Genomic DNA, 24,065 nt, shown 5'->3' on the forward strand with positions numbered 1-24,065 from the left:
GGAGGGCTGGGCTGGGGGTCCCGGGGGAGCTCAGGGGTCCTTGGTGCAGGGGGGCGTGGGGGGTCTTTGGTGCAGGAGGCCTGGCCTGGGGGTCCCAGGGGAGCTGGGGGGTCCTTGGTGCAGGAGGCCTGGCCTGGGGGCTCCCGGGGACTCCTTGGGGCAGGGGACAGCGGAGACCGGGGCGGCTGCCGCTGCTGCGGCCGCTCCTGGGCAGCGCGGGAGCGGCGCTTCGCCGGGCGGGCGCTAGGGGTCCCCCCTCCATCCTGCGCGGGGCCCGGCAAGCGCCTCCCCCGGAAGCGGCGGGGGGGGAGCCCGGCGAGGGGGCCGGAGAAGCGGGGCGAGCGGCGGCGGCGGCAGCAGCAGCAAGATGGCGGCCAAGTCGGACGGCGGGGGCGCGGGCGCGGGGGTCGGCTTCGCCCAGCTGCACAACCTGGACGAGGCGGCGGCGGCCGCGGCGGGGGGCGGCGGCGGCGACGGGGCGGACGAGCAGGGCGGCAGCAGCTCCCTGCACATCTGCCACTGCTGCAACACCTCGTCGTGCTACTGGGGCTGCCGGAGCGCCTGCCTGCGGAGCCTGCTGGGGCGCGCGGGGGGCCGGGCCGGGGGCGGCGGGGGCACGGACCCGCTGGCCCCGGGCTCCTCCTCCGAGGGGCCGCCGCACTCCCCGGGGGGGCCCGGCGGCGGGGGCGGCGGCGAGCGGCCGTGGCTGGACTGCCTGTGGATCGTGCTGGCGCTGCTGGTGCTGCTGGGGGACGTGGGCACGGACCTGTGGCTGGCGCTGCATCACTACGGGCGGCGGGACTACGTGTGGTGCGGCCTGACCCTGGCCTTCGTGCTGCTGCCCTCCGTGCTGGTGCAGATCCTCAGCTTCCGCTGGTTCGTGCAGGACTACACGGGCGGCGGGCTGGGCGCCGTGCAGGGCCTCAGCAGCCGCGGGCCGCCCATGATGGGCGCCGTGGGCACCGCCACCCCGGGGGCCCAGCGCCTCTGCAGGCTCTCCGTCTGGATCTGGCAGACCGTCATCCACCTGCTGCAGATGGGACAGGTCTGGAGGTAAGGGGGGGGCGGGGAGAGGGGGTCGCCCCCCACCAACACACACACACACTGCGGGGAAGGGCTTGCAGAAGGGGGTCAGCCCCCCACGCACACGGGAGGGGGAAAGGCCTGGGGAGAGGAGGGGTCACCCCTACACCTACACAGGGGGGAAGGGCTTGAGGATAGGGGTTCACTCCCCACTTACACTGGGGGGAAAGGGCCGAGGGGGAGTCATGACCCCACTTACATTGGGGGGAAAGGGCTTGAGGATAGGGGGTCACTCCCCACTTACACTGGGGGGAAAGGGCCGAGGGGGAGTCATGACCCCACTTACATTGGGGGGAAAGGGCTTGAGGATAGGGGGTCACTCCCCACTTACACTGGGGGGAAAGGGCCGAGGGGGAGTCATGACCCCACTTACATTGGGGGGAAAGGGCTTGAGGATAGGGGGTCACTCCCCACTTACACTGGGGGGAAAGGGCCGAGGGGGAGTCATGACCCCACTTACATTGGGGGGAAAGGGCTTGAGGATAGGGGGTCACTCCCCACTTACACTGGGGGGAAAGGGCCGAGGGGGAGTCATGACCCCACTTACATTGGGGGGAAAGGGCTTGAGGATAGGGGGTCACTCCCCACTTACACTGGGGGGAAAGGGCCGAGGGGGAGTCATGACCCCACTTACATTGGGGGGAAAGGGCTTGAGGATAGGGGGTCACTCCCCACTTACACTGAGGGGAAAGGGCCGAGGGGGAGTCATGACCCCACTTACATTGGGGGGAAAGGGCTTGAGGATAGGGGGTCACTCCCCACTTACACTGGGGGGAAAGGGCCGAGGGGGAGTCATGACCCCACTTACATTGGGGGGAAAGGGCTTGAGGATAGGGGGTCACTCCCCACTTACACTGGGGGGAAAGGGCCGAGGGGGAGTCATGACCCCACTTACATTGGGGGGAAAGGGCTTGCGGATAGGGGGTCACTCCCCACTTACACTGGGGGGAAAGGGCCGAGGGGGAGTCATGACCCCACTTACATTGGGGGGAAAGGGCTTGAGGATAGGGGGTCACTCCCCACTTACACTGGGGGGAAAGGGCCGAGGGGGAGTCATGACCCCACTTACATTGGGGGGAAAGGGCTTGAGGATAGGGGGTCACTCCCCACTTACACTGGGGGGAAAGAGCCGAGGGGGAGTCATGACCCCACTTACATTGGGGGGAAAGGGCTTGAGGATAGGGGGTCACTCCCCACTTACACTGGGGGGAAAGGGCCAAGGGGGAGTCATGACCCCACTTACATTGGGGGGAAAGGGCTTGAGGATAGGGGTTCACTCCCCACTTACACTGGGGGGAAAGGGCCGAGGGGGAGTCAAGACCCCACTTACATTGGGGGGAAAGAGCCGAGGGGGAGTCATGACCCCACTTACATTGGGGGGAAAGGGCTTGAGGATAGGGGGTCACTCCCCATTTACATTGGGGGGGAAGGACCAAGGGAGAGGGGGGAGTCACAACCCCACTTACATTGGGGGGGAAGGGCCAAGGGAGAGGGGGAGTCACGACATCCTCCCACACATTGGGGTAAGGGGCGAAGGGCCAAGGGAGAGGGGGAGTCACGACATCCTCCCACACATTGGGGTAAGGGGCAAAGGGCCAAGGGAGAGGGGGAGTCACGACATCCTCACACACATTGGGGGGAAGGGCCTGGGGAGCAGAGGAATCATCCCTACACATATATAAAGGGGAGCAGCAGGTGATGGGCCTGGGGAGAGAGGGGGAAGGGAGGATTATAGGGTTAGGGGTGAATCCCAGGCAGAGGAGATGATGATGATGTGGGGTGGAGGTCATTCCCAGACGGGGAGAAAGAACTCTGTTGTATTGCTCCTGTGCCAGAGGGGAATGTTCCATGAAATATAGCTGGGGTTGGGAGGTGAAACTGATAAATCCCAGGGTTAGCTCAAGGTATGGGGAGAAGCGATCCCCACCACATGTGGACATAGTTTGAATGGATTATGTGGTGTAAACAGGGATTGCTCATTTCTACCCCTGGGACAACTTCTGGGCCTGGATCTGGGATTGTGGGGGGAGAAGTGGGTTCACATCCTTACCTGCATTCCGAGTGAGCTCTAGAATATGGGTCTGCAAGTAAGGGAAAGAGAGGAAGATGTCCCCCACGGTTAATCACACTCTGCAAAGAGGGGGGAAGCAGGTCGTTATTTGGAAAAGGGAAAAATGTAGTGAGATGTCCTGGATAAATCTTTGGTAATAGGAGAGAGATGCCACTTCAGCAGGTGTAGGGGAATTGTGGAGTGTTTTTAGATTTCCGATGTAAGGGACTAGAGGTCAGAGATGGGGTTTGTTCCCTAGACAGAAGCTATGGGTGTGTGTGTGGCAGGGGAGGAGATGGGAAGGTAGGAAACACTATTCAAGGGAAGGATTTGAATAGCAGGGGGAGCGGGGATAGGGAAAGGAAAATTTCCAGGGTTGGAGTGGAGGGAACAGTTTTGGGGGTGAAATCTCTGGGATGACTGTGGAGGTCAGCATACCCCCAACAAAGATTTGGGAGGGAGCATGAAGGGGTTCCCTAGAATGAGCTTGTAAAAATGAACTCCACAGAGATAGGATTTTGGGGAAAGAGGTGATCTAAGGATAATTGTACCGAGCTATTTTGCTACATGTCCTCTAGGACAACTCTGTGTGTGTGGAAAGGGGAGACTTCAGAAGTGAGGCTGGAGGATGAGAGGCATGGATGAGAGAGGATGGGATGAATGTGGAAGTAACAAGCATCCAGATCACAGACAATATTTAGGAAGGAGCTTTGGAGGAATAGTGATCCGATAGGGCAAACAAATGGTTAATTTGGCCTCTTCAGATATTTTCCAGAAGAGGCTAGATATGTGGAAAAAACTAATGAGACATTTTATGTGATGGGGCACAGGGGAATCAAAGGGCTTGTTGCTGATGGGGTTAATTTTATCCTTGCACTGAAATCTCCAGGATAAATCCTGTAGATAAGACATCAAATGGATTTTAGAGGATTGTATTTTTGCTGGTATGAGGGGGAGGAGACAGCAAGGGCTGGTGAGATAGAAGGCAAGTATTTTGTGGATGATGTATGAGTAATTGAAGGGGTTAATTTTGCTGCTAAATGAAATTTCTGAAAAAGTGGCTGAAGTTAAGATGGAGACAGCACATTTGAGAGGGTTTGATGTTTCTTCTTAGCGTAAAAATCTTGAGGTAAAATGGAGATACCACAGCAAAGAAATTTTTTTTTTGAGGAGGGGGGCAGGGAGGAATGTGTGGGAAGGTTCTCTGGAATCGCTACCTAGGAAATAAGCTGGTGAAATCATGCAGTGCAACAGAAACAACATTTCTGTTCTATCGTCTTTTCAATGTCATGTGCACTTATTTAAGACAAATTCCCTCTCAATGGTTGTGGATATTTTTGCAGCCATGTCTAGGATGCGTGGGCAGGGATGTGTTAGGAGGAAGAATCAGTTCACAAACCTTTCTGCCTCCTTCCACCAGCTGTTATCCCCAAATGCAGATCACATCGGCAAAAGCAGCTTGGTGCAGATGCTCCTTTGGCAAATTGGGGGTGTCTCATCATGCAGCCAAGCAAAATAAGCGATTATGTATTAAAACCAAATCCACAAGACATTTGAGTGAATAGTGGGGGGAAAAAAAACAAACTATGCTGCTTAGGGTCTCTAGTCATGCATGGAAGAGTTGATGTGTGTGTGGCTTCTATGAAAAAAAGAGGCTTAAGTTGCCCAGATTTAGCAGTGACTTTTCACTGCAGAGGAGGATTTCAGTGCTGGGAATGTGCAGGTCCGGGGTTGCTGACACAGGGACTGGGAAGGGGCTCTCCAGACCAAGGCCATGGCTACACTGGTGTGTTACAGCGCTGCAACTTTCGCGCTCAGGGGTGTGAAAAAAACACCCCTCTGAGCGCTGCAAGATACAGCGCTGTAAAGCCTCAGTGTAAACAGTGCCGCAGCGCTGGAAGTGCAGCTCCCAGCGCTGTAAGCTACACCCGTAAGGGATGTGGAGTACGTGCAGCTGGGAAGAGCTCTCTCCCAGCGCTGTCGCTGCAACCACACTCGAAACTTCAAAACGGTAGCCATACCCCAAGTCATGTTAGCTGAAATAAGAGAGCTCACTGTGATCCTATCTGTTACTTGAATCACATTCCGATCTTGCTAAACAGTGCAGTGGACTGAAGCTGGATCTCAGGGTCTGACTTAAGAAAGCAGAGAGAGCTACGATTGAAGGAATTTGTGGACTAACCATTGTGACTATTTCGAGGGTGTTTTTACGCTTCTGCCATGGCTGTTGCAACTGTCATGAAAATTAATCTTGAATGCAGTGATGGGACTAATACTGGAAAGCACTATTTTAGCAGTATTTGCCTGCGGCTATATCGTTTCATGCTGGTAAGAAGTTTATGTTAAGGGAGGGAGGGGGACAACTTAAACAATGTATGTTCAGAGTGTGATGTGCTGAGCTTAAGTTCCTTCATGAGAATGGATATAAATTGTGCAAATATAGTACGTAGTGAGATCAAAAATAAATGTTGTGCAGAAACTATCTGTTGCCCTGCAGCTGGAAGCAAAGTCATGGAGGATAGGGAGAGTAGAGCTGAATTGTATAGAGATGTAAAAGCAGCAAAGAATCCTGTGGCACCTTATAGACTAACCGACGTTTTGGAGCATGAGCTTTCGTGGGTGAATACCCACTTCTTCAGATGCATGTGGTGGAAATTTCCAGGGGCAGGTATATATATATGCTAGCAAGCAAGCTAGAGATAACGAGGTCAGTTCAATCAGGGAGGATGAGGCCCTGTTCTAGCAGTTGAGGTGTGAAAACCAAGAGAGGAGAAACTGGTTCTGTAGTTGGCAAGCCATTCACAGTCTTTGTTCAATCCTGAGCTGATGGTGTCAAATTTGCAGATGAACTGAAGCTCAGCAGTTTCTCTTTGAAGTCTGGTCCTGAAGTTTTTTTTGCTGCAGGATGGCCACCTTAAGGTCTGCTATAGTGTGGCCAGGGAGGTTGAAGTGCTCTCCTACAGGTTTTTGTATATTGCCATTCCTAATGTCTGATTTGTGTCCATTTATCCTTTTCCGTAGAGACTGTCCAGTTTGGCCGATGTACATAGCAGAGGGGCATTGCTGGCATATGATGGCGTATATTACATTGGTGGATGGGCAGGTGAATGAACCAGTGATGGTGTGGCTGATCTGGTTAGGTCCTGTGATGGTGTCGCTGGTGTAGATATGTGGGCAGAGTTGGCATCGAGGTTTGTTGCATGGATTGGTTCCTGAGCTAGAGTTATTATGGTGTGGTGTGCAGTTACTGGTGAGAATATGTTTCAGGTTGGCAGGTTGTCTGTGGGCAAGGACTGGCCTGCCACCCAAGGCCTGTGAAAGTGTGGGATCATTGTCCAGGATGGATTGTAGATCCTTGATGATGCGTTGGAGGGGTTTTAGCTGGGGGCTGTATGTGATGGCCAGTGGAGTCCTGTTGGTTTCTTTCTTGGGGTTGTCTTGCAGTAGGAGGCTTCTGGGTACACGTCTGGCTCTGTTGATCTGTTTCCTTATTTCCTCGTGCGGATATTGTAGTTTTGAGAATGCTTGGTGGAGATTTTGTAGGTGTTGGTCTCTGTGTGAGGGGTTGTATTGAGATGCTGTTCTGAATTTCCCAGGGCCCTTTCTTGGTGAATGTCACATAATTTGTATTTAATGCGTGGGGATCAAATATGGTTTGTCATCCTATAGGGACTTCCTTTCCTAAACATTGATGAGACTTGCAAATAAAAAGATTCATAGCTTAAAATTCCTACAGCAAGCATACAAGCTTCTATTGGAATGACTGTGTTGGGTTGTTTTGGTCAGACATTGGAGCATTAATATCTCCATTAGGTCTTGGAATTGTGGAGGCAGTGTCTAGCAGTTTCAGTACAAAAGAGGGAGGCCTTTTTGGAGATTTGTCCGTTATTTGGTATTTTTGTACTTGCACAATCACATGCAGAGTTTAGGCTTTACCAAGAGAGAGGTTAATGAAAGCGTTGATGAGAGATGGATTAATTTGTATTTCCAGATTCACTCAGTTTGCTTCTTGCTAATATTTTCATTGTCCCAATCATTGCATGAGCAATATGGTTTTAAGCTTGTATCATTACAAATGTGCTCATGTACCTATTCCTATCTTATTTTAACAGTCTACAGTTTTTACTTTTCATCTTTATTTCTTAGGTAATCTTGAAGACTAGAACATTTCAGCCAAACTGTTAAAGTAAAGGATACCAGTCATGCATATTATGCTCTTTTGTGCTTCAGCACTACAAAACTGCAGAAGGGATGTTCATTGAGGAAGAATGTTGCAGTGCCGTGGTGTTACCTGAAATAGACTGGATTCAGGGTTATGCAGGGTTGCCTTTAAGGCTTCCCAGGGTTGTTGCTTCCACTGAAGTCATTCATCTGTGTAAATTAAGGAATAGACATTTTGACTTGAAATATTTAGCATCTTGGCTAATTAGCTGTATTAAAAGTGCTCAACAATATTATTTTTGTATCTTTACCTCTTTCTAATCACTGTTGCAAGTAGCTTAGTGGGTCATGATTGCATTCCTTAAAATGTACAAGGTTTAGTGTGTAAACTGTGAAACTTCATGTAGCACTATACTATTAGGTTAGATCTAGGAATATACCAGTAAAATCCAATGGAATAAGAGTAACCTGAGACTGACAGGTCTAAAATGAAAGCTGATCAGTTGAAAATCCTATTCCATTGTACCTCACAGAAATTCTAAGAAATGTTACCTTACATGTAATGCATTCAAATAAGTTTTTAAAACAAGAACAATAAATGTACATGTTATGAAGAAAACTGGACTGTAAGAAAACCTTGTGGTCCTCTTTCCCTTGACATTAAAAATTTATGTTCTACGTGTGTTATGTAATCCTACAATCGCGGTAAAGACTTGACTATTTTCTTCACTAGTTGATATACCAAATGTGGGAAACTCTCATGTTTTGCAGAAGGTTGTGTGGGATATGGAAAGATAAATATTATTTGCATAGGTTGTCAAACTAATCTGTCAAGGAGCTGTCATGATATAATTCCCCACTCAGAACCTTAGTGTCCAAAAGATGGGGTACCAGCATGAATTCCTCTAAGCTCAATTACCAGCTTAGTACTTGTAGCGCTGCCACCAAACAGGAATTCCAGTGCCTGGTACACTCTGGTCCCCCCAAAACCTTGCCCGGGGACCCCCAAGACCCAGTCCCTCTGGATCTTAACACAAGGAAAGTAAACCCTTTCCCCCACCATTGCCTCTCCCAGGCTTCCCCTCCCTGGGTTATCCTGGAAGATCACTGTGATTCAAACTCCTTGAATCTTAAAACAGAGGAAAATTCACCTTCCCCCCTCCTTCTCTCTCTCCCTCCCAGACTCTCCCTGAGAGAGAAAGTAATCCTAACACAGAGAGAAATCAACCTTTCTCTCCCCCTTCCCTCCTTTCTCCCCACCAAGTCCCTGGTGAATCCAGACCCAGTCCCCTGGGGTCTCACCAGAATAAAAAAACAATCAGGTTCTTAAACAAGAAAAGCTTTTAATTAAAGAAAGAAAAACAGTAAAAATTATCATTGTAAATTTAAAATGGAATAGGTACAGGATCTTTCAGCTGTAGACACTGGGAATATCCTCCGAGCCTAAGTATACAAGTACAAATTAAAATCCTTTCAGCCAAATGCAAATTTGAACTTCTTCCAGCCAAATACACATTTGCAAATAAAGAAAAACAAACATAAGCCTAACTCGCTTTATCTACCTAGTACTCACTATTCTGAACTTATAAGAGCCTGTATCAGAGAGATTGGAGAGAAACCTGGTTGCACGTCTGGTCCCTCTGAGCCCCCAGAGTGAACAACAATCAAAAACTAGCAGCACACACAAAACCTTTCCTCCCTCAAGATTTGAAAGTATCCTGTCCCCTGATTGGTCCTCTGGTCAGGTGACAGTCTGGCTCACTGGTCTTGTTAACCCTTTCCAGGCAAAAGAGAGATGAAGTACTTCTGTTTTATTAACTCTTACTTATCTGTTTATGACAGGAGCTAAGTTTGTGCTTCAACAGTTGGTTTAAATGGAATATTTGCTGTTAACGTGTGCATGATAAATGAGGATTGTTTTAGTTACATTAGAGAATTTTGCTCTAGAATTAGTATTGTGACATAAACGCTCATTATATTCAGGATACATTGGATTAGAAGTGTTTCTAAATTATGTCTGCAACTCCTGGGCTTTTAGACCATGTCTGGGTTGTTTAAGATGAGAAGATATCTATCTGTGAAACGACCGGGTAGCTGGAAGTACCCATCCATGAATCTTGTCAGATTCTTCTGTCTTGAGTACTCAGATTTCTAGACGTTTTCTGCACATTTGCTGTCTTTTCTGGCAGACTTACATATTTTGCTACTTTTCTGCTTAGCTTGTCTGGCAGCTGAGTTCTTCCTCTTTAGGATAAGCTGTGAAACCTTGGCTGTAGCATAGAGTTCTGTCAGGCTCTGAAAATGCCTGACAGAGGGAAGAAGCACTGGGGTAAATGACAATGCTGTGACAAGCTGAGTTGCACATAAAACCAGATATTGCAGAGAGAAATTCCCCTCTTCCATTGAAAAGGACCTCTGTGTAAAATGACTCTACAGAAGAGAATTCTGAACATCTACCTCTAATACCGCATAGTATGGGCTCTCTCACCTTAAGGAATCTCTGTCTGCAGACATCATTCACATTGATTAAACAGCACAAAAGGTATTGATGCCTAGAATAGAGGACATCTAGGCTCTTAAAGGGAACTAATCACCTGAGCAAAAGGAGACTCTGCATTGGCTGTTAACTGGTAGTGAGGCTTACTGCCTTGTTGTGGGTTACCCACTAGAGGGGGGTCAAATCACAGATGTTGAAGCAGATCTTATGGTATTCTAGCCTTTGGAGAGAAGAGTTTTCCATAGCCTTATCAATGGGTGGACTGCACCTTTGCAGTGTGTTCTGGACTAACTCCCCTCCCACACAATCATATAACATCTCTTTGGCAGCAATGTAATTTGCATATGTGGAAAAACACTAGTGTGTGTTGGGGGTGAGGTGGGGGAGGTGAGAGACCTTGTTCAAAAGAAGTGATGTGGTGGTGGTGTTGTCTTGAACCTATCATAAAGAAAAGACAAAACAGAAGCATTTCCAGTCGTGTGGGACAGAGCCTTGTACTGGGCAAGATGGTGGAGGTATAGTATGGAGACATCTGAATCCCTCAAATACCTTATTTTTCCCTCTTCTTAAATGCTTTCTTTATTTCCATTGAATCCTGACTTGATTTTTAGCAGCCACTGTCTTGAGAAGCGGTAGGGGTAGAAACCGAAGCTTTATACTATCTGAAAGCTTTTAGCTGGTGGAAAGTATTTATCGAACAGCTCATGAGAGAGAAGCAAAAATCATGCTTGAATTAAAAGGGGAGGTGAGAGAAATAGTGACTTTTTTATGATCCACTGTCTAGTGATCTTCCATGAATAGAAAACAGTTTTCAAGGTTAGTACTGATCTTTTTTCAAGACCAACAAACTTTTTCAAGCATTGGAGCGAGGACTAGAAATGGAGGAGGGGGAAAATTAGATTTCGGGCCTTCCTAGCCTGTTAAAATGGACTGAAGACTTTGGTTCTCTGTGAAGGTGGAATTGATATATATAAAATTCCCCTTTATTGCATATTCTTTGATGAATCCATTGAAATATATAGTCAGTTCAGTAGTCATCAGCCAAGGTTGCCAGAAGGCGATTGTGGTAGAAGGCTTGGAAGACAGATGGTTACGCTAAAGTGCTTCTTGGTATTAACAAAGATTTCTGAGGTTTAAGCAGTTTGGGAAAACCCTAGAACAAATAGTTCCAGAAACAGTGTTTGTTTTTTTTCAAAGTCTTGTTCTCTTCAAATAAAATCTACACAGATGGGAACAAGGCATTCATATGCACAAATGAATAGTTTTCAGATAGAGTTTTAGAAGGACAAAAGTGTTATAGAGGAGGAAGACCTGCACAGGAATCCAAAATGGAGCCTCTTATTAAAATCAGTGCACTGAGCACTACATTTACAATATACTGATCAAGTGTGTGTATATATACACCGATGCTGTGTTCCTAGTTTTAGTAGCAATATGTATATGATTGTTGGTATTACATAGCGCTGTGGGGCCCTAAATGAGGTTGGAACACCAAGATCTATAAATACATATAGTAAAATACAGATTCTGCTCAAACAATTTACAGACAAGACAAAAGGAAGTATTAATAGCTTCTCCCTCCTTTTTAACAGAGTGGGAAATGAGGCACAGGGAGATTGAGGGCCAGATTTTGAACCCATTACTCTTACTGAAGTCAGTATGAGTTAATGCTTGCCAGCGGAAGTAAATATTCAAGTCCTACAAAAAGGGTCTGGCAGCTAGGTGTCTAGAGAACATGACCTATGAAGGAAGGCTGAAAGAATTGGGTTTGTTTAGTTTGGAAAAGAGAAGACTGAGAGGGTACATGATAGCAGTTTTCAGGTATCTAAATGGGTGTCATAAGGACGAGGGAGAAAACTTGTTCATCTTAGCCTCTAAGGATAGAACAAGAAGCAATGGGCTTAAACTGCAGCAAGGGAGGTTTAGGTTGGACATTAGGAAAAAGTTCCTAACTCTCAGGGTGGTTAAACACTGGAATAAATTGCCTAGAGAGGTTCTGGAATCTCTGTCTCTGGAGATAGTTGAGTAGGTTAGATAAATGTCTATCAGGGATGGTCTAGACAGTATTTGGTCCTGCCATGAGGGCAGGGGACTGGACTCGATGACCTCTTGAGGTCCCTTCCAGTCCTTGAATCTATGAAACCCCAAATCTCCTGAGTTCCAGCCTAGTGCGTGAACCATAAGACTTTTCTTCCTCTGTAATCGTGTTCACACACGTTCTGTGTTAGAGTCGATGGCTCAAACCCTAGTCTGAGGATTTAGATACTTTACAAATTAGTCACGTGTCCGCATTTAGGTTGTCATCTCTATTCCCTGAGTATGTTTTCCAGACCTGAAGAAGAGCTCTGTGTAAGCTCAAAATCTTGTCTAACCAACAGAACTTGATCCAATAAAAAGTATAGCCTTACCCACCTTCTATCACGAATTCAATGCAGTCTGATAACAATCATGAATGATGAGATTCCAAGATGAACAGGTAAAATGCTGAACTGATTTGTGTGATTGACTTTCATGCGTCAAATGCAAATTTGCCCCTTTGACTTGCATTTCCCATCAATGTTTTTTCATGACCACTATTTGAATATTAGCTTTCCTAGGGTCCTTTTTTCCGGAGGTTGGCTTGGTTGTAGTGCTTCTGGGACTGGGTTCATTGAATACCTAGGATTTTCTGGGCAGGGGTTAGATGGAGCACAGGTGTGGATTATGTGTTTCAGCATGGCTTCGCTCTTTCTCCACTCTCTGTCTAGGTACTTGTATAGTTCTCAGTGCAGTAGTATCTGACTGCTTCACAGTCATTAATGGACTTTACATTCCTACCGCCTCTGAGTAGAGTGGTGTCCTCTGTTACTGATGGGGAATTGAGACACTGGGTAGATTTAAGTCCATTGCCCAAATGACCCACAGGAAATATGTGGCTGTCAGGAATTAAAGCTACATTTCCTGAATCCCAGTCTAGTGACCAATCCACTAAAAAAGTCCTTCCTGCCACTCTACAAGTGTCTTCTCTCAGACCATTTCTACACTGGTGAAATTTACCATAAAAATTCCTACCAGTTCATCAGAACCAATATTAAAACCATGAGGAGCTGCAGGGTAGACAAGGATCCTGAAACTCTTTGCCACCCTTTTAGCTAAACCTGTAGAAAAGCAAATCTAATCAAAATGCTGGTGAAAACAGGGCCGCCTGCCAGCATCTTGTCTAGGCAACTGCTCCTACCAATTCAGCTGAATTGGTACGGGAGCCAGGGGAATTGGTCAATTTTTTCCCCATAGTGCAATAGTGGGGTCAACTTCAGAAGAGTCAGCCTGTTTACCCTCCCACCTGAATGATGAAGGGTGGCATTTACAGCTATCTAAAGCCAAATCATTTAGCAACTTTCTCTGGAGTTAAAGGGGAGAGAGGTCTTGGGCTAGCTAGAGGTGGGAAGTTAAAATTTCCTGCCATGTGTGGGACAGACAAAAAGACTAAGGCTGAGATATTTTGTACTTTTTAAAACCACATGTAAGGTGCTCAGAGACGGTGTGAATGGGTATGACTTAGAATTCTACGTAAGCTCTTGGGGACAGGGAGTCTGTGTGCATATATGTATGTATAGTGGTTAGCATTTTTAGTCTCCCTTCCTAACTGATACACGTTAGTGAATCCTGTGTGCATCTCAAAAAGATTTGGGAGTGACAAATGTCCTAAATCAGCAGTTCTCAATCAGGTGTCTGGGGCCCCCTGGAGGGCCAGCATTATACTCGCTGGGGCCCAGGGTAGAAAGCCGAAACCCCATGGCATAGGGCTGAAGCCCAGGGCCCTTAACCCCACCCCCTGGGGAGAGGGATAGCTCAGTGGTTTGAGCATTGGCCTGCTAAACCCAGGGTTGTGAGTTCAATCTTTGAGGGGGCCATTTGGGAACAGGGGTAAAAATCTGGGGATTGGTCCTGCTTTGAGCAGGGGGTTGGACTAGATGACCTCCTGAGGTCCCTTCCAACCCTGATATTCTATGATTCTGTGAAGCCAAAGCCTGAGCAATGTAGCTTTGATAGAGCCCCCGTGGCATGGGACCCCAGGCAGTTGTCCTGGTTGCTACCCCTTGACACTGCCCCTGGCTTTTATATTCAGAAAACCACTTATTGTGGCACAGATGGAGTTTTTATTCATATTAGGGGGGCGGGTGGCTCAAAAGGAAAAAAGTTGAGAACCCCTACCCAAAATGAATTTATAGAATTACATTGTATGGGAAAACTTGTACCCTGTTTCTCTCTCTGGTCCTTCCATGCTGGTAGGAAGTGGAGGAATATTTTAACCGTTTTGCAGCTGGTTCCTCACTGCATCTGTGAAGAAACTTGTGGTAGTGCTGGAAATGCATTTTGCCTTCCATACCACACTCAGCAGTAAAACATCTCAGGAATGGTTTGAGATTAGGATTGGAATTTATCCCAGTTATGTCAGCCAGGAAAAAGAGCAACAGAGGCTGATACTGTTGAAGTAAAAAGTGTTGTAAGCAGAAGGCATTTAAAAAATATGAACAGTCTGGTGCAAAATGAGTAGTGGGAGGTGTTCCAAAAATAAGGAGAAAGTAGTTTAAAAACATGGCTAAAAAAACCCCTTGATTCTTGAATGCCAGAGAATATTGCAGTTAGTTTTGCCAATATTTACAACAGAATTGTAAGCATCCATTAAAAATACTAAGAGTCCAAGATACGGAAATGAGATTCAGGCAATTGGCAGGATCCCATAAATAAGGATCATATTTCCAGGGAGGTATTTGGTTATACTCGGAGAACTCATAGATACTCATAATATCATTAAGGGAAGGAAATGTAGACTGTTGGTTAGAGCACAGGACTGGGAATCAGGAATTCAGTGCTCTTTCCCAACTCCACCACTCACTTGCTGTGTGACCTTTGGCAAGTGAATCATTTTCTGATTAGTGCTCTGTAATTTTAATAAAAAAGGTATATTTTTGTATTCCTTTGCAAGAGGATTTTATCTGGTGTTTAGGGAGCAGAAATTGGACCTGCTCTTCCTTTTTCCTTACTGACTAACCTAAATAAATAATTCCAGAGATCAAAGGTCAGACTTTCAAATTTAGGCATACCCAATTATGACCATATATTTGCATGTGCCTAATTTATACACACATACCTAATTTGCATGCATAAGTAAAGTACACATATACACCTCTTCCCCGATATAATGCTGTCCTTGGGAGCCAAAAAATCTTACTGTGTTATAGGTGAAACTGCGTTATATCGAACTTGCTTTGATCTGCTGGAATGAGAACCCCCGCCCCAGGACTGCTTTACTATGTTATATCCGAATTCGTGTTTTATGGGGTCACGTTATATCAGGATAGACGTGTATATGTGTGCCTAAATTGGAATCTGGCCCATCCTCTGCATACCTCACCCCCTGGAGAAAGAAAATTCAGTTGGATAACCAGCCCTATTTTAAGGGGCATTTATGAAATCAGCAGGTGATAGGAGAGAAAAGAGAGACCCTCACTCAAACCAAAATTTAATGAACTTCCTGGATTTGTATAAAAGCATTAAGCAGCATGAAGCTCTGTATCGGAGCTCTGCAGTAATTTGAGGCCCTTTATGGTTTGAATGGAGAGATAAAATGGAACCTGCAATTACACTAATTCTTTCTTACTGAATATTTCGATTTTACTCTTTCCCTTTTAAAACACACCTGTGTAACTACTAACCTTCATAAAGCTGCAGGAATATTTGTTTCCTCTTTTTGGTGAGCAGTGTAAATGTACTTTTTTATTGGACATGCAGTTCATTTCCTTATTGCTAGAAGGGCATACCCAGTATAACTGCTTTGGAAAGTGGTGGACAATGAACATTTTTCTGCTCATTTTAACTGTGCTGTCTTTATCACTGGGCTGTCTTAGTTTACCATCTGGTGTAGAGGGGATTGCTGTGCTGCGGATTGAAAGCTTTGAGTCCCTGCGTGTGGACCTGACATGATTTTGTCAGGTATCTTTTTAATTAATTTATTATCCACACAGGGCTTGTCATCAAGAGTTACAGCTATTTTTTTTTTTTTCCCAATCCTGAGGCCATGTTCAGGGCAGGCAGACAAGATCACTGACTTCTGCCATGTAGACTTAGTTTGGGGATGAGGATAACAAAAGGGCATGCTAAGTCTTGCTTGAACAGAGCTTGGTAAAGGTGAGGAGTTATGGAGTTGCAACTACTTTCTCCCAAGGTCTGTTGTAAATTAATTCACATCTTTAAGGAGACTCTGTCTTAATTTTTTGGAAGCAAAAGTTCGGTATTGTGTTTTGTTGTAATTGGCAGTTGGACAGGCACCCGTGAAAAAGTTAAAGGTCTAGATCCTCAGCTGATGTACACTGACATAGGTCAGTTGAAGTCAATAGAGGTATGCCTTTTACACCCACTAAGGATTTGGCCCAGAATGTTTCTGTAGATAGGTGGTTTATTATTAGAATGGTGAAAGGAGAAGGGTAGGGAGTGGGATGAGAGGGTAAGTTTAATTGATAATTATATTATTGGCTATTTATTACTGGGTTTTGGAAATAACCATTTTCAGTAACATAAAATGAAAGCTTTTAAAATGTAAGTTCATATTTTCAGCTCAAGCATCAAATAGAAAAAATTAGACAAATTAATATAATTGCATTGTATATTCTCTGTACTGAATCTCTGATTTAAAGAGCATTCTACTGATATTTATTTCATACACACACTAGCGACTGGATGCTATGCTGTCCGGTAACTGTTTTCTAGTCCAGTGGTTCTCAGCCTGTGGTCTGAAGACCCTTTGGGGTCTGAAGACTGTTTGATTTCTAGAGGGGTCTGCACCTCCACTTGAAATTTTGTAGGGGTCCACCAATGAAAAAAGGTTGAGAACAATTGGACTTTTGTTTCAATAAACTGCTTATCTCATACAGTTGTCTTTTCATCTAGTGTTGGTGGTGTGTGACTGCTGATTGAAGGCACAACACTGTAATTCATTTATTAATAATTATAAATGGAAATAATTTGGAGCAGCACAAAGCACTGACAACAGAAATTGATCCGCCCTTCTCCCAGGGGAGTCTTACAATGACAAGTCGTATTCTAAGCAAGGAAAGATGAGAACTTGCTTCACTTGCAGTGTAAAGTCACTAGCATGTTGTCATGCTAGTGGACTAACTTCAGTCAGCAGCAAGAAATTGTTCTAATCTTTCTTTTCCTGGGTTTCCTGTGTTGAGGGGAACAATTCCTTCCTTCCTTCATATTTTTCAGAAAACAACCAAGAGTAAGTTTGAGAGGAAAGAAGCATTAGTATACTTATTGCTTTGGAAGAGTGTTTACTGATCATGTGCATTAAATCAGTAGATGTTAGGATCATGGTTGTTTGGTTTTTTTTTTGCTTTGATTCTGTATCACATCTGCAAATGCCTTTTATTGAAAGAGGACACAATGGCTTACTTATAACATTGTTTTCTGGGAAGGACATGTTTTTTTCTTGGCAATTCAATCTTATTTCAGTCTGTTCTTGACACTCAAGCAGGGTAATAATGTGAATGTATATTTTCGATGCCAAGAGAAGGATTTCAACCTCTTAACCCAGAAAAATCAAATGTATTCTTCTCACAAACGAAACTGAAATCTTTGACTCTCAGGCCATGTCTACATCTACAATTTTGCAGCGCTGGTTGTTACAGCTGTATTAGTACAGCTGTATAGGGCCAGCGCTGCAGAGTGGCCACACTTACAGCAACCAGCGCTGCAAGTGGTGTTAGATGTGGCCACACTGCAGCGCTGTTGGGCGGCTTCAAGGGGGGTTCGGGGAACGCGAGAGCAAACCGCGGCGAAGCTGGTCTCCTTTCCCGGTTTGCTCTCGCGTTCCCGGAACCACCCAGCAAACCTCAGGGAAGGAGACCTGCTTGCTCGGGGTTCGGGGAACGAGAGAGCAAACCGCGGCGAAGCTGGTCTCCTTTCCCGGTTTGCTCTCGCGTTCCCGGAACCACCCAGCAAACCTCAGGGAAGGAGACCTGCTTGCTCGGGGTTCGGGGAACGAGAGAGCAAACCGCGGCGAAGCTGGTCTCCTTTCCCGGTTTGCTCTCGCGTTCCCGGAACCACCCAGCAAACCTCAGGGAAGGAGACCTGCTTGCTCGGGGTTCGGGGAACGCGAGAGCAAACCGGGGAAGGAGACCAGCTTGATTACCAGAGGCTTCCTCAGGTATGCTGGGATACCTGCTTATTCCACGGAGGTCAAGAAAAGCGCTGGTAAGTGTCTATATTTGATTACCAGCGCTGGATCACCAGCGCTGGATCCTCGACACCCGAGACAAAACGGGTAACTCCCTCACCAGCGCTGCAACTTTCTGATGTAGACAAGCCCTCAGTCTAGTCTTGTCATTCTCCTTCCATTCAAGCCACTCTCTTGAATAATAGACCATCCCTCGAGGAATTTCATCCTGAGGTTACCACCTATTAAGACATGCCAGAGAAGTCCTAGTGCCAGATACTCAGCCAGTGTAACTCTATTTTGTTTACATCAGCTGAGGATTTGACCCCAAGATAGCTTTCAAAGTCTAATGAGGAAGACATTTTTGCCCCAGTTTTGATTTAATTTTCTCTAGTTTTAAGAACAGTGTTTGTTTGTTGTCTCTTGACATATGCTTGCCAATATGGCTTATTGCAATCTGTCATAGATTATTAGGGTTGGAAGGGACCTCAAGAGATCATCTAGTCCAACCTCCTGCTCAAAGCAGGACCAATCCCCAAATGGCTCCCTCAAGGACTGAACTCACAACCCTTGATTTAGCAGGCCAATGCTCAAACCACTGAACTATGCCTTCCCCTCTTTACTTATCCTTTAAAAAAAAAAAAGAAAAGAAAAGAAAAAATTTTGGGTCAGAATTCATTTCTTACCGCTAGTGTGTATGTCAAAATTGCACCAGTCTCAACCACTAGTCCTTTTTTTGGCTGAACTATGTAAACTTTATGTGTACAGGGTGTTAAGTTCAGTGTGTGATTTCAAGAAAAATACCTCTTTCTGTATATCCTCCCCTGACCCATAACACCCTCCTCTCAGCACAAGTGTGCCTCAGCTTCTGCACAGCACTACTTTTCTGGTCATGCTGGTGGAAAATTGCTGCTGTTCATCTAGATGTCATAACACTAGATTCTTCCCTCCTCTACAGATGACAACTGAGGGAAAGGACAGGATAGTAGTAGAAAGAGGATGGAACATGCAGTGCAGAGGGTTTGGTGGAGAGAGAAACTGACAATTGCTATTGGGAAATAAACTTGTTTCATATCTTTACTGTTTAGACATAAAATTCCAGATGGCAGAACTTATTTTTTTTTTAACCTCTGCTATCTGTGAATTTTATTTTTTTAGCTACATGTTCATTAGAGAGAGACTTGAGCCACAAAGTTTAGGTCCAGATTTGAACCTCCCTGAAGTTTGAGGGAGAATTGGATCCGGTTTTCTGGCTGGGCCCATCTCCATTTGAAATTCAGGTACATTATCCAGGTAAAAGTGAACCCCAAGCACCTCCGCCTCGCTAATCACATGTAGAAGGAGGTAGAGCGCTTGCTGGTGCTCTGATGCTGTGACGATGTTTGATTATACTGCACATAATACATCATCGGTGTGTTATGCTTCCATCAGGATACCACAATTGCCAAAAGATGATCCTTTTGATTAGTAGGTACTGTTCAGTATCAGCTCTGTTTCTAGCCTTTTTGCATTAGGTCTTTGAACACATAGTTTTTTTACTTTTAAATCACACTGTTTAGGTCTTGAATAATAAAACATTAAGGTAAAAACTATACTATGGAAAAAAATTCAGAATGCTCAGTGGGACTTCAGGGAGATTAGGTAAATGCGTTCTGTATTTAATCTCTTATTTTATATCAGTGTCAGTATGAGACCACTTCATTTTACTGCTTTATCAGTATATAAGAATTAGTTAGTGTTTGAAATATTAAGAAAACGACAGATACCTGACAGTAGCTGATATGATCCTTCTTTAACAGTTATTGATTCCATCCAAAAGGCTCCAGGTAATATCATCACATCATGTATTTTGTATGTCAGGAGTTAAAAACTATCAGCTATTTCGGATTAAAAGTAATCATAGGTTTGCAATTTAATTATCAACTAACAGGTACATATAACTAACAATTAAGATGTCACAGTTTTTCTAAAATTATGATTGATGTGTGACAGTCATTCAGTGTGAAAATCTCAAGGACCAGACTTCAAAGAGAAACTGCTGAGCTTCAGTTCATCTGCAAATTTGACACCATCAGCTCAGAATTAAACAAAGACTGTGAATGGCTAGCCAACTACAAAAGCACTTTCTCCTCCCTTGGTGTTCACACCTCAGCTGCTAGAAGAGGGCCTCGTCCTCCCTGATTGAACTAACCTCTTGAAGTTTTTTTTGCTGCAGGATGGTTACCTTTAAATCTGCTATTGTGTGTCCAGGGAGATTGAAGTGTTCTCCCACAGGTTTTTGTATATTGCCATTCCTAATATCTAATGTGTCCATTTATCCTTTTACATAGGGACTGTCCAGTTTGGCCAATGTACATAGCAGAGGGGCATTGCTGGCATATGATAGCGTACATTACATTGGTGGACCTGCAGGGTGAATGAACCGGTGATGGTGTGGCTGATCTGGTTAGGTCCTGTGATGGTGTCACTGGTGTAGATATGTGGGCAGAGATGGCATCGAGGTTTGTTGCATGGATTGGTTCCTGAGTGAGAGTTACTATGGTGCGATGTGTAGTTACTGGTGAGAATATGCTTCAGGGTGGTGGGTTGTCTGTGGGCGAGGACTATCCTGCCACCCAAGGCTTCCTATCCACGTGCTCACCATGTCCATCCCTGTTTAGATTCAGATTGGCCTGTATCCCTTCCTACTGGATGCTGATCACACATACGTTGCAGTAAATCTGTAGTGCAGTAATAGAATAGAAATATTTTAATTCGTTAGTGCCTACTGTACAGAGTTTTTCATAGCACATTCATTGACTATACAGAGATGCATTGTACTCCCAGATGTGTAAAAGTGATTTTTTTTTTGTGACGAGAATAGTAAGAAGGAAAACTTCAAAGTCAGAAGATGAAAGGGAATTTCTTAGTCCACCGAGGGTTTTCAGAGTTGGGCAAATTTTATTCAGTGTTTGAGAATTTTATTTTTGTTTTTTCTCCCTCCTGTATGAATAGGAGAATGAGTTTTTAAGGCTTGAAATTTTGAACTGCTTTCATGGGCAAACATTGAGAAAGACATCAGTTGATGCTGTCTCATTCACTGATCTTATAAATTCAAAATGAAGTGGGACGTTCACTGAAACGGTTAAACGTAGTACACATCATACTGTTCTGCTGTAACTGAAGCAGGGACTCAGAATTCTCGCCCATGGGAGATGCAATTTACACCTGGTAAAGAAATTGCTTTCCCCACAAATTGTGGGACAATACCTATAGCTTTAAGAGTGTAATAAAGCATTTAATTTAGCTTTGTTCTCAAATCTAGACAGTGTAGACTTGCAGGGCCAAATTTCCACTGAGCAATACTCTATTGATTTCAGTTAGGTTATGCTGGCTGAGAATTTTGCCCCTAGTTTTGGATATGAAAGGGAGAATTCTTAAAGGTCCTCACAGTTTCCAAAGGTATATTTGTGAAACATGTTTTTTTTTTCCGAGGGGGGGCATTAATTTAGCTTGAGTCTACAGTAAAATGAGTGGATGGGTTGAAGAGGAAAGAGGAAGGTTGGGCAAGTGCCTTTGTACACCATTTTTTCCCCTTTTATCATCACACATGCCTGGTACTTCATTGTAAGTAACTACTCAGTTATTCACTGCAGAATGTTATTCACCAAAATGCAATACTGACTTTGCAATTGAAGCAAATTACCTGCGGAGGATTTTAGCTGTTAGATTATAGTAAAAAAACAAACAAACAAACAAACCCCTAAATGTTTAATGGGACCAAATGAATTGAAAGAGTAACTGTGTTTTAAAAGAAATAATGTAATATCTCTGTTTTATCTCAGAGGCAAGGCTTGAAGTAATAGGGTCTGGTTTTCTTTTATACAAAAGCCTTGTCTTCACTTGGATTAAAGGGTGTGCTCTTACCACATGGTAGCTAGTGCATGGTAAATAACAGGAGGTAAGATCATAGGCCTGGTCTGCACTGAAAAGTTATATCGGCTTAGCTGTGTTGGTTAGGAGTGTGAGGGAAAAAACATATCTCTGATCGATGTCGCTATGCTGGCATAACCTCCACTGTAGATGGACAGCTACGTCAGTGAAAGGGCTTCATTTGGGGAGGTGGTGTTTCTACACCAACAGAGAAACCCTTCTGTCGGTGGGAAGCTGCATCTGCATTATGGGGCTATGCCAGCATAGCTAGGTTAGTATAGTCTCTGTAGTGTAGACATATCCCTAGTGAAGTCAAGTCAATTGTAGTTGACATGTTAACAGATAGAAGTGAGTGTTTCCCTTAACTTGCTTGTGTGTGAAAACTACAATTACCTTGTCTTGACTGAGATTTATCTCTGTTAGTTACCATGTGGTAGCTAGCATGTGACAAGGACACACCTTTTTTCCTAGTGTGGGCATACCCTTGAGATACTTTACATGGTTCTAGCAGTGTCAAAGTGTCTCAAAGAGGTGTAATATGCCCTTGGTGTTAATGAGAATCAGGCCCTTTGACTTCTCAAATGAAAGTCTTCTTAATACAATTTCACAAGGTTGTTTTTGCTTTAGGTCCTGTTCACATTAGAGGCATTTACCCTTGTGTAACTACATCACTATTTTTGTTCTGGTGCAATTCCCCAATACAGGTGCAAGCAGATTTTGCACCAGCGCAGCTTAGGCTATGGCCTTGGCTACACTCACACTTTACAGCACTGCAACTGGGGTGTGAAAAAACACCCCCCTGAGCGCTGCAAGATACAGCGCTGTAAAGCATCAGTGTAATCAGGGCAGCAGCGCTGGGAGCGCGGCTCCCAGTGCTGCACGCTACACTCGTAAGGGATGTGGTTTACATGCAGCGCTGGGAGAGCTCTCTCCCAGCGCTGCCGCTCTGACTACACTCACACTTCAAAGCACTGCCGCGGCAGCGCTTTGAAATTCCAAATGTAGCCATACCCTTAGTCTACATTATGAGTGCAGCAGTGTCACAGCAGCTTTGCTGCTATGGCACCATAGTGTAAACACGTCCTACAGCAACAGAAGGGGTTTTTCTGTTGCTGAGGGCAATCACCTCCCTACGCAGCAGTAACTAGGTTGATGGAAGCATTCTTCCGTGAACCAGGCTGTGTCTACATCAGGGGTTAGGTTGGTATAGCTGTGGTACTCTGGCATCTGAATTTTTCACAACCCTAACTGCTGTAGCTACGTTGATCTAAATTTTGAGTGTAGACCAGGCCTTACTTGGATAGTTTACAGGATTATGTCAGTGGTTCTGCATTACACTGGTGCAGGATGTCTATTCTGGGGGGTAGTTAAACTTGTGAAAATTTCTCTTATGACAATTGTAGACAGTGCCTTAATGCACTGCTGATTATCCTTGAGAGATGCATCCCAGTAGGGCTGTAAATTATCTGCTAATGGATAGCGAATACCATTATAACACCAAGCAGTTCCAGAAATCTTAAGCTCTAGGCACTTGCTATTGTCAAACTCTTAGGCCTTGTCTACACTAAAGGAAAAAGTCGATCTAAGCTACGCAATTTGAGTTATGTGAATAGTGTAACTGAAATTATCATAGCTTAGATCTGCTTACTGCGGGGTCCACACTACGTGACATTGACAGCACACGGTCTCCCGTCAACTCCCCTTACTCTTCTCGATCAGGTGGAGTACAGGGGTGAGTGTCTCTCACCAACATAGCGCTGTCCACACTGGTGCTTCTGTCTGTTGTGATAAATCCAGGCCAGTTGGGAAAAGCAGAGTAGTAGAAGGGAGATGATATACTGGCCACTGGATAAGCAGTTTTCTGTTCCCTGAGTGACCAAAACAGGGGCTGCTCCAGGCTAATGAGAACACCTGACTCTAATTAAGGCCCCTCTTATGCTATAAAAGGCCTCACTCCAGTCAGGCCAAGGAGAGCTTGGGTGCCAGAGGAGAGGAAGTGCGTGCAAGGAACTGGAAGCAAGAGGCATGCAAGAAGCTGAGAGTGAGCAGGCATACTGCTGGAGGACTGAGGAGTACAAGCGTTATCAGACATCAGGAAAAAGGTCCTGTGGTGAGGACAAAGAAGGTGCTGGGAGGAGGCCATGGGGAAGTAGTCCAGGGAT

General features: G+C 45.3%; 1 protein-coding gene across 1 annotated transcript in view; it reads left to right on the top strand.

Moving 5' to 3' along the window:
* Nucleotides 1-367: 367 nt before the first annotated feature.
* XKR6 (XK related 6) overlaps nt 368-24,065 on the top strand; it is a 315,700-nt gene continuing 292,002 nt past the window's right edge. The window contains exon 1 of the mRNA XM_050948822.1: nt 368-1,053. Coding sequence (XP_050804779.1) covers nt 368-1,053 — 686 coding nt within the window. The remainder of the gene's footprint in view (nt 1,054-24,065) is intronic.

This window comes from Gopherus flavomarginatus, chromosome 4, assembly GCF_025201925.1.
Source record: "Gopherus flavomarginatus isolate rGopFla2 chromosome 4, rGopFla2.mat.asm, whole genome shotgun sequence".
Classification (NCBI taxonomy): domain Eukaryota; kingdom Metazoa; phylum Chordata; order Testudines; family Testudinidae; genus Gopherus; species Gopherus flavomarginatus.